General features: G+C 59.1%; 1 protein-coding gene across 1 annotated transcript; it reads right to left on the minus strand.

Annotated features, from left to right (window-relative positions):
- Positions 1 to 1,553: 1,553 nt before the first annotated feature.
- On the minus strand, positions 1,554 to 9,076 carry LTO1 (LTO1 maturation factor of ABCE1). The gene is made up of 5 exons (XM_065937959.1): positions 8,892 to 9,076; positions 7,443 to 7,548; positions 6,299 to 6,369; positions 3,481 to 3,598; positions 1,554 to 3,223 (listed from the first exon to the last, which is right to left on the minus strand). The coding sequence occupies exons 1-5, from the start codon at positions 8,939 to 8,941 to the stop codon at positions 3,155 to 3,157; spliced, it is 414 nt and encodes a 137-aa protein (XP_065794031.1). The 5' UTR covers positions 8,942 to 9,076; the 3' UTR covers positions 1,554 to 3,154.
- Between the last annotated feature and the right edge of the window lie 1,197 nt (positions 9,077 to 10,273).

The raw sequence follows: 10,273 nt of genomic DNA on the forward strand, positions 1-10,273 counted from the left end.
TATAATGTTCAATAAAACCAAATGGAGTAACTTCAACTTTTAAGTGGAATGGCGTTCTCTTCCAAGTTAAGTCTGTCCAGGCAGCCAGACAGGGTGGATCTTATGGGCTGAATGATGCCCCGACGAACATTCTTAGTGGAGAATGGATCCCCAGGACCTCAGCATGTGACTGCATCTGGAGATGGGAACTTTGAAGATGTCATCAAGGTAGACCTGGACCCAGCAGGGCTGCAGTCCTTAAGAACACAGGACGCCCACGTGAGCACATGAGGAGGAGACGGCCGTCTGCACGCCCCAGAGAGGCCTCAGGACGGGCCAGCCCTGCCAACACCTGGGTCTTGGATTCCAGCCTCGACTGGGAGACAGCAGATACCTGTTGTTTAAGGCTCCCGGTGTGGGGCATCTGCTGTGGCAGTCCTGGCTGACTGATAATGTGGCACAGAACATGCTGGGGGATTTCTGATGGGGGAAGGGTGAGCAGGCCTTGGGAAACCTGAGCCCGCCAGAGAGGGGGCGAACCCTTGGTGAAATCCAAGGGTCAGGTGGACAGGAAGAGATGGGATGTGGCAGAAGGTGAGCAAGGCATGGAAACCCGACTGCAGAAGCATGGAACTTCCCAGGCAAGAAAGACAGGGGCGGGGCGCCATTTCCTACTCCAGGGGAAATTTCCTGACCCGGGGATCAAACCCACGTCTCTTGCGTCTCCTGTGTCGCCAGGCAGATTCTTTATACCATCGGCGCCACCCAGGAAGCCGGGAGCCAGGGCATGCATGAGGCTCCTGTAACTCGAAGTCGGCCAGTGGGCGCCTCAGGGGCTGGTTGGCAGGGCGCCTCGGGGGCTGGTTGGCACAGCTCCTCGTGACGACATCAGGGGGTCCTCCTGGCTCGGCCCTGCCAGGCACAGGGGTGGCTCTATCAGGACCTGCCTGTCAAAATTCTGGTATCACATCCCCACGGGACAACTTCCAAAAGAGAGCCCATCTCCTCAAGAGTGAAGTGACCTTCCCCCGAAGCCCGCCAGCGTCCTCCACCATCTCATCACCCAGAAGAGCAAGCTTTCTGGACCCCGTGGCTGGAGGCGGCATTGTGGGGTCAGAGTGCGAGCAATGGGGCGGGGACTGTTTGTACGATCCAGGACGTCTCTCCGGTGACCGAGGGTTCCGGGCCACGGGGTATCAGCTCTCGAGGAAAGAGCTGGGCAGCCACAGGGCAAGCTCAGGGTCCAGGGGCCCTGAAGACAGCAACAAGGCAGCTGCACCCCTCGGGATGGGGGAGAGGAACGGCTGCTGCGGGTCTGCCTGACACGGGGCCACGGAGAGGCCGAGACGGGGCGGGAGGGCAAGGGGGCAGCGGGGACGCGTGCGAGGGGCTGGGGGCTGGCGGCAGCAAGACGCCCTCCCACGGAAGCCGCCTCCACATGATTAACTAAAGCCAGACACAAACGCAAGAGGGGGCTGCCCCATGCGACCCTGGTTCCTCCCCCCCAAATACCACGGAAGAAGAAACGAATTCACTAGAAGTCACATCAGAAAGGTCCCAGCCAGCCTTTGGCTTTAAAATATGCTGTTTACTTTTTTTTCTCTAATTATAAAAATAATACATTATCCAAGGAAACACAAAATTCCGCCCAAGAACATAATAGCGCCCTCCAACCCGCTGGACGGAGATGAGCTGGCGGTCTCTGTGACGACGGCGGGCTGAGGCCCAACCCACCCAGAGCTAAGAAGAGGCTGCAGGCCAGGAACGCACGGCGAGACTCGAGGACAGCGAGCTGGGCGGAGCTGCAGTGCGTCCACCAGCCTCGAGAAGCCGTGCCTCTCTCCTCGGCGCCCAGCCAGCCGAACGTCCAGGCCCCGCTGGGACCCTCAGCAGCTGCCAGAGGAGCAGAGCGCACCCAAATGCTCTGGGAGGATTGTAAAAGCTGGAGCGAACTCGCAGCGACCCCAAGGTGTCTGCAGGCGGATTGGCGGCCTTCACATCTCCCCCAGGGACTGTTCTTAACAGCAGGGTACCTCCCCGCACCCGGGGACGTGGAAGGGCACGTCCCTGCTTCTGGAGACAGGGCCGGCCTCTCCTCCTCTCAGCCGGATGCCCACATCCACGGATGTGTCCCGGCTCCCCGGGGACAGGGCCGGCCTCTCCTCCTCTCCGCCAGATGCCTGTGTCCACGGATGTATCCCGGCTAGCCAGGGACAGGGCCGGCCTCTTCTCTCAGCCAGATGCCCACATCCACAGAGGTGTCCTGGCTCCCCAGGGACAGGGCCAGCCTCTCCTCCTCTCAGCTGGATGCCCGCGTCCACGGAGGTGTCCCGGCTCCCCGGGGACAGGGCCAGCCTCTCCTCCTCTCAGCTGGATGCCCGCGTCCACGGAGGTGTCCCGGCTCCCCAGGGACAGGGCCGGCCTCTCCTCCTCTCAGCCGGATGCCCGCATCCAGAGCACAGGAGGTGATGAGCACAGCGCGGACTGCGGGCGGGGACCCGGGCCTGTGGGTGGGGGCGTGTGTCCCGGGCCGGGCACCAGGAGACGCGGTGAGCGCCAGGGCCGGAGTCCCAGCCCGTGGACGGGGCGGTCTCTCAGGCCTCGGGTTCCTCTATAAACCAGTCGTAACGCTTGCCTCGTGGGCTCCCAAAGGGATGAAATAAAACACCAGGAGCAGGCACAAAGTGCTGGCACATCTCGAGGCTCAGGACACGCCACAGTACCCGTCACTCCTGCCGGGCCAACCCTGTCTCTTCATTTTTAAAAAACGACCCCTCTGAGCACTGACCAAGGCCCGGGGAGTAACGGGGGGGTCTCTTCCATCCAGAGCCAGGTCTGCATCCAGCCAGGCCTGCCAGGTGGCGGGGACCCATGAGCTGGCGGCCGGGACCCTGAAGCGGAGACGAGCAGCCCTCGAGGGCTCTGCCAGGGCCGCGCCCAGCCTGCAAGGCAGACAGGATCCGACCAGGGACGGGCTTGTGCGGAGGGGCCCCTGGAGGGTGGGCGACGGAGGCCACACGGGGGGACCTCGCGGAACGGGGCCGTTTCACCGGCCAGACTGGAAGCGACCCTGCAGAACGATGACTCCTCCTCATAATGCCTTTAATCACATTTTTCAACACTCAACACACGAACATCTGCTCCTTGATGTCCTGTCTTTGTTCATCTGTCGTCCTCAGAATGAAAGTCCAGAACCTTCCGTGCTGATTTTAAAGTCGGGCTGAACGTTCAGTAATGAACAAAACTGGAAACACAAGAGGAAAAAGTGGCTTTTTAGATGAGTGCAGACTTCTATCTCTAGGCCAGCACCCTCCACGGGGTCCTTGCACCTGCTCCCCAGATGGACCTGGTTTCCTCACATCGAGGTACATGAGGACTTGCTTTATGGACCAACGACACGGCATGGGTGGCCCCAAAACCGTTAGCAAAGGGGGACCCCAGGGCACCTAGCCACGTCGAAGACAGGCACCCCGATCGACAAGAAACACATGGGACACAAACCTGCTTAAACTTCCCTCTAATTCTGTCTAAGTCTTCGTGAAGTCTATCGTAAGTAGGGTCATCGTAAGGGAACTTCTGAATCATCCCAATCAATGCCTCTAAGACCTTCATCTTTTTGCTGTAAGACACAGGAAGAAAGACCTTCAGTCCCGGCACGGCAGGCTCGGCCCACGCAGCCAGGCGCCAGGCGCGCTCCCCAAGGCAGTGGCGCTGAGCACGCCCGGGTTCAGGAGCTGGCGGCTAACTCAGTCGTCACTAAACAACCTTCCCTCGCCTGGCAACGGGCGCCCGCCCACCCCTGCGCCCGACGTCAAGGGAGAACCGCCCTCGCCAGGCCGGCTGCGGCCTGGACCAGTGGCAGGGGCGACACGAGGAGCACCCAGACCACCGGTCCCCAGGCCTGACCCCGGAGCACAGGACCAGAAGCGAAGAGCGCGGGGCATGGCCACGCCTGTTCCCATCTGGGGGGTTTCTCGGATCTGGAACCCTCACACTCAGGGCCTCGGGGAGGTTAACAGCAGGTGAACACCAAGCCTGCTCCGTCCACAGTGTCTGCTATCTGAGTTCAGCCCCCTTCCCCAGAAAGACGAGAGGCTCAGCCTTAAGCAGGATCGCCCTAAGGAACTCAGGGACTTCACGGCTCTGGGCCTCGGCATCCTCATCTGTAAAATGGGGCCCTGACGGCCACCTCCCAGGCTCAGGAGGATCAATAATCCAGAGAAAGCCCAGGACCTGTCGCGTAACAGTGCTGAGTAACCGTCAGTCTCCACCACACCCTGGAGGCCAGGGCTCCCACTGGGGAGGGCAGGCGCCCTTCTGGGTGACGGGCAAGTGACCCTGCCCACCTCCGATCACCGGGCGTCGGGAACATACTAGTATGTGTTCCCAGGGAATCTCGAAGGACTCATCCTTGGGATGAAGCGACAGCCCTTCAAAGCAACCAGGACCGCTCACGTTTGCTGCCCTTAAACCAGTTTACAGAATTACGACAGCTGCCTCTCGGGGAAAACACAAACGCGCAGCATCACAGCGAGCGAAGGAAAGTGCTGAGGCACTCGGTCTCCCGCAGATGGAAGGCAGGTGCCCACACGCGGGGACCACCGCCCACTCTCAAGTCCCCGAGCAGCCCCGCCCGACGGCCGGTCACCGCAGCTGCGCCAGACGCACTCAGCCCGGGGCACGGTCAAGGTCGGTGCACGCCCTGGGGGTGTGGCCTACTCACGGCTCCAGTAAGGAAGACGGGGCTCCACCGGCCTGCGGGAGGGCAGGGGCATCTTGGGGAGGGTCAGAGAGCCAGGGTCACCCGCTGGACACCCCATCCTGCAGGCTGAGACAGGCTCCCACCACCTTCTCCGGGGTGAAGGGTCCCCGGCTTCACCGAGTGAGGACACCCAGGGCAGGCGTTTCTCTTTTAACATCATTACTTGGAACATAAAGCAGCGAAGGACCTCTGCCCGCCTTCTATCGTTTTTTTTTTTAAACTGTAGAGACTCAGAAAATCCAAAAATCACTCCTCTAAGATAAAGGGGTGTAGGCTCTGCTGGTGGGGCGGGGGCAGTGGGGCTCCCACCAGCCCTGACACGACCCTCTGCCTGATGGAGCCTGGGGGCACGGCTCTAGGACAGGGGTACCCCTGCCCTGGGTGTGAGCTGGCAACCCCCAGGTACAGGAACCTTCACACCCTCCGTGAGCCGCAGACACCAGCGCAGGGAGTGGGGGGGCTACCGGGGAATTCCATTTCAGGCGCGTCCCGCCCACCTTCGGGACCGGGAGTGCAGAGGCACCTTCAGCCCTGACCGCCCCCAGGGCCGCCACGTGCTGCCACCCACCGTCCCAACCAGATCACCGGCTACCCCGCCGCCCCGCTGGGTCTTTAGAGGAAAACCCCCTCGAGGGGGCCCTGCATGACGGACGAGTCTGGTCAGCTCCCACTTGCCCAGTGATGGGACAGCTCAGACAGCAGCGACCCCAGGATCACCCAGACTCTATCTCGAGTATCCGTGCTCCGACACGTCAATATGGCGGTGGCACAAATTCTAGAAGTTCAAAACATTCCAAATGACAAGTCACATGGACGGGGGAATGCCAGATTCTGCGCTCTGTCACTCACGCTCCTGGAGTCTCTCCCCGGCCAGGCAAAGCCACCAGGCAACCGAATGATGCAGAGCAGCCACCGAAGCCCCGCGTCCACTCCCCTGAGCAGCGGGACAGCCTTGCACGCAAGCGTGAAGAGTGAAGACCGCAGGTGGGGACCCAGTCCCGGGGGTTCGGGAAGCGGCACCCCGTAAGAACAGGTTCAGCAGGCTAAAACGCTACAGAGGACAGCTAATGGCTCCTTAGTGCTTCCAGGCTGACACAGCGAAACACATGGACCGGGTCATCTCGTTAGACCTTCTGGCTACATTAAAAGTCCCGGTGACGACGGAGTCACCATTTCTGAGCCTGGATCACACCCAGACTACTGTGCTCTATCAGAAGCTCAGGGGAAACGAGAAGATGAAATCGTTTCCAACCCGCCTTGACTGGCAGGGCCACTGAAAGTCACCGAGCGCTTGAAGGCCTCCAGGGAAAAGGCGGGGGAGATCAGAGGACTCTTGGGAAAACAGTAGGTGTTCATCCAACACCCAAAACAGGCCCAGCACCTTCTAGGTACTATTTCCTGTAAACCTCGTAACAATTTCGTGAGGTTACTTCAGCCCGATTATCTTCTCCGTGTTACAGACGAGGAGACGAGGACTCTAACCACCCGCGATCAGGGTGCACCACGGAGCCGCAACTCCGGCTGCGATGCCGAAGAAGGAAGGAGGCTCAGCTCTACCTGTCTCTCTCAGTGGCGCAACCATGCAGGAGGCCTCTCCAAGCCAACGCGAAGCCTCGGTAGCACCCGATCTGTGAATTAACGAGACATTTAAGAGTGTGATGAGTAACCGAGCGCTGTATTTGATCAATTATCAGGTTCTCAAAACTAAGGAGGCGGAGGGCAGGAGGGGGCGCAGGGGTGCTTCTTCTCGTACTATCCTGGAGCAGGAAATGGAAGTCGGAGGTCAAGTCATCAGCGGAACAGCCGGCCTCCACGTTGGCCTGCTGGGCCCCACCTCCCCGCTCCGCTGGTACTCGTGCCTGCGTGGTCTCCCGACTATGTCGGGTGGCTGTGATGAGCAGAACACAGAAGAGGAGGCGGTATGTGACCTCTGTATTTAGGTGTTAACAGGCAATGTCAGCTCTGCCCTGCCCACCTGGGCCATCCACACAGGGTCAGGAGGACACTCAGGTGGCCCTATGGAGACAGCCACGTGCTGAAGACAGCCGAAGGAGTGGGCCATCTGAGAAGCACCTCTTCTGGCCCCAGGCAAGCCTTCAAGTGGCTGGCAGCCCTGGCTGACTCTTAGCTCCAGCATCAAGGGGCCCTGAGCCAGAACCAGCTGGCTCGGTTGCTCCTGGACCACGGACCCCCAGGACCTCTGTCGGATGAGTAACACTGGTTGTCTTAAGGCCACGTGCCTTGTGCTGATTTGTTTTGAAGCCACAGATGCCTAATACAGTTCCGATGGCCTCAGACTTCACTGTTTACGGCCAGTTACCTGTAAGTGAGGGTCTATCCAGGTCAAAAGGCAGGAGAAAAGGAAAATCAGGGATTTTACGGAATTCCAATGTAAATACAAATGGCACACTGTCACACGACACAGGGAGCTCACTCTCTGCAGGACTGACATCCACTGAGGTGACGAGGGACTTGTTTTTTCGCCAGCCTACCCAACTGCATCATTGCCACACAGCGACATGCTCTGCAGGCTCTGTCCTAGGAATATGAATCCATCAACATTCTATCTAGCCTACTGCCATTTTAAGAGGCCTGAAACTGTGGCATGATCATACCGACCATCAAGGTAAACTGTCAACAGTAAAAGAACAGGACTCCTTTCTAAGTGGCGGGGGGGTGGGGGGTGGGGGGTCCCACTCACTTCAGATCCGACTTTAGCTCCATGGAGCGTGCCGTGCTGTCTCCCTTCGATCATACCCAGGCTGCTTCCTTCTTCATAGCCTTCCCGGTACCCTTCCCCGTGAAACCTGCAACAGAGAAGCAGCAAGGCTGAGTAAACAAACAGGATAAAGAGGATTCTTCCTGGAAAAACTCTTCTCCTCCACACGACCCAGATCTAGACCCAGACCGCAAGACGAGACCTAGTATCACAGGAAAACAAGAGAACTTGAGCCATAAAACTTAGGTCCAATGTCAGCTCCACCCCTCCTGAAGCCTCTGCTTTTGAAGTTGCTGTACTTCTTGAAGCCAAATTCAGCTCTTCTACAATGAGGAAGCCAGGCTGAATTAGGGATTCCCAAACTGGGCAGAATACTGGAAACACACAGGAAAATTCCAAAGATACAAATTCAGGAGCCTCGCCCCTCATATTCAGTAAAGCTCAGGAATCTGCCTTTTGAAATCTCCCCAGTGACTTAGTCAGCAACCCCAGTTCTTCGAGTCTGTAAGCTAGACTGTTTGGGCAAGTGCTTCAAAACAGACAAAGGAAACTGCTGTCTGCACCAGGCTTTCCATCACACCTCAGGAGCCAAGCAGGGAGACGTGCCATCAGGTCACTGCAAAGCGTATCATGACTGCAGAGACTGCGGGAGAATAAAGGCTCTGACTTACAGGGGCCGGCAGTGGGACTGTCACCAGCACAACCCACGGGCCACCAAAGTGAAAGGGGCGGGCTGGAGCCCCCAGTGAGGCCAAGTGTGTCACTCCCACTTATCCTGGCTCCCGCCCTGGGAGTGACCTTGCCTCCCCATCTCAAAGACGGGATCTAGTTCACAAGTAGGGATAAAACAGATAACGGGGGGTACAAGGTTTAGTTCAGCATGCAGCTCACAGCAAGTTCCAAATGAACTGTCAGCGACTGATCGCTTACTGCTCCCTCTTTCTCACGATCGGCTATCGATGTCTCAAGCAGGCCGGGCACTGGAAGACGGCCATCAAAGCAGCCAAGAGCCCCCCTCCTTGTAACAGCCCGTAGGCGCTGCCCAGGGGCTCAGGAGGGAAAAGGATGACGTCTGACACCTTGATGAGCCTGTCCGTGAATGCAGCCGTCTGTCCCACCATTGAGGAACAAGAAAGAGGTGGGCAGCGCCTAGATGGCTGAGGCCCGCCCCACCCGAGGACGGGGCGTCCCTGGAGGGAGGCAATCACCAGGCCGAGCAGATGCATGGGGACAGCCCCGGAGGAGGGAGGCGGGTCCGGAGGAGCAGCTGGGTGCCTAGCGCTCGCCCGAAAAGCCGACGAGTAAAGGGGAAGTAACAGCATCCTGGGCCCTCCCACGCCGGCCGCCTCTGCGGCCCCAATGCGCTCCCCCAGGGCCGCACCCCAAGGCTGAGAGCCGACACGCCAGGGCGGGGGGCCCCGACCCACCCACCTCTCATCTGCCATCACGACAGCGTCGAACATGTCCTGTTCCCCGGCCATGGCGGCCGCCGACCAGCCCCCCGCCCGTCGGGGTCTGCCGCCCCACGATGGAGCCGCGGACACGCGAGGCCACAGCGTGCGGAAACCCCGGCCACTCGCGACGCCGAGCTCACTTCCGGGGGCGGCCGCGCGGGGCAGGCCGGGTAACGATGGCACGCCGGAGGGCCCAGCACGCGCCGGCACGGGCCCAGGGCGCGTGCGCGGCGGCAGCGGCGGCGGCGGCGGCGGCGGCGGCGGCGCTGGGCGGAGCTAGGCGGGGACGCGGCCCCGCCCCGAGGCCCCTTGCCCCGCCTCCCGGCTCGGTCGGCGAACTGCTCGGTCGGTCCCTGCCTGGAGCATCCACCTGGCCACGCGGGGCTGACCCATGATCTCACTTTCCCAAAACCAGGCAAAAGCCACCGAACTGCCAACAGCGGCTCAGAAAGGATCAGGGAAAGAAACGGAAAATTTATCAAAGAACCAAACGGCTCCCGGAGCTCTGGCTAAGAGGCTCTGGGCCTGTGAGGTTTGGGGGGGAAAAGTTCCAGGAAAGGCAATTCGCGGAATGGAGACAGTACCCAGAGAAGAGTGGCCCGGTCCCCTGCCGACCCCGATCCACAGCCAAGGGCCGCCCTCCAGGCTCAAGTCAGACTTGAGACCCCTGCCTAAAAGGTCACTGAATCCAGGATAACGGTATTCCAGGGCCTTTGGGCTTTTGTTCGAGAAACAGCGCAGGGCTGACCAGACCCCCCGGGAGTCTGAAACAGCAGCAGGTGAAAGGAAGAGCCTGGGTGCTCTGAACACTCAATGAATAACTGTTGGCCTCCATTCTTAAAACTTTAGAGTTCTTTGAAAACTAGAAATAAAAGTGTTTGTGTTTTTATTCTTGCGGTTGTTTTTAAAGCAAAAGCAGAAAGAAAGTGAAAGTGTTGGTCGCTCAGTCGTGTTTGATTCTTCGCCACCCCATGGACCGTAGACTGCCAGGTTCCTCTGTCCATGGAATTCTCCAGGCAAGAATATTGGAGTAGGTTGGTATTCCCTTCTCCAGGGAAATCTTCCCAATCCAGAGATCGAACCTGGGTCTCCTGCATTGCAGGCAGTTTCTTGACCATCTGAGCCACCAGGGGAGCCCCAGTAAAAGTAATGAGTGAAAGTGACTCAATCATGTCCAACTCTTTGCAACCCCATGGACTATGAGTTCTCCAGACCAGAATACTGGATTGGGTAGCTGTTCCTTCTTCAGGGGATCTTCCCAACCCAGGAATCAAACCCAGGTCTCCCACATCACAAGCGGATTCTTTACCAGCTGAGCTACAAGTAAAAGTAGAGCTATTCACAATTCAGGCAGAGAAT

This window comes from Muntiacus reevesi, chromosome 5, assembly GCF_963930625.1.
Source record: "Muntiacus reevesi chromosome 5, mMunRee1.1, whole genome shotgun sequence".
NCBI classification, from domain to species: domain Eukaryota; kingdom Metazoa; phylum Chordata; class Mammalia; order Artiodactyla; family Cervidae; genus Muntiacus; species Muntiacus reevesi.

Coding starts and splice junctions, on each gene's coding strand:
- LTO1 (XM_065937959.1), bottom strand. CDS start 8,941: ATGGCCGGGGAACAGGACATGTTCGACGCTGTCGTGATGGCAGATGAG. Junction 7,549..8,891: donor GTCGTGATGGCAGATGAGAG/GTGGGTGGGTCG, acceptor TCTCTGTTGCAG/GTTTCACGGGGAAGGGTACC. Junction 3,224..3,480: donor TTAGAGGGAAGTTTAAGCAG/GTTTGTGTCCCA, acceptor TTGTGTTTCCAG/TTTTGTTCATTACTGAACGT.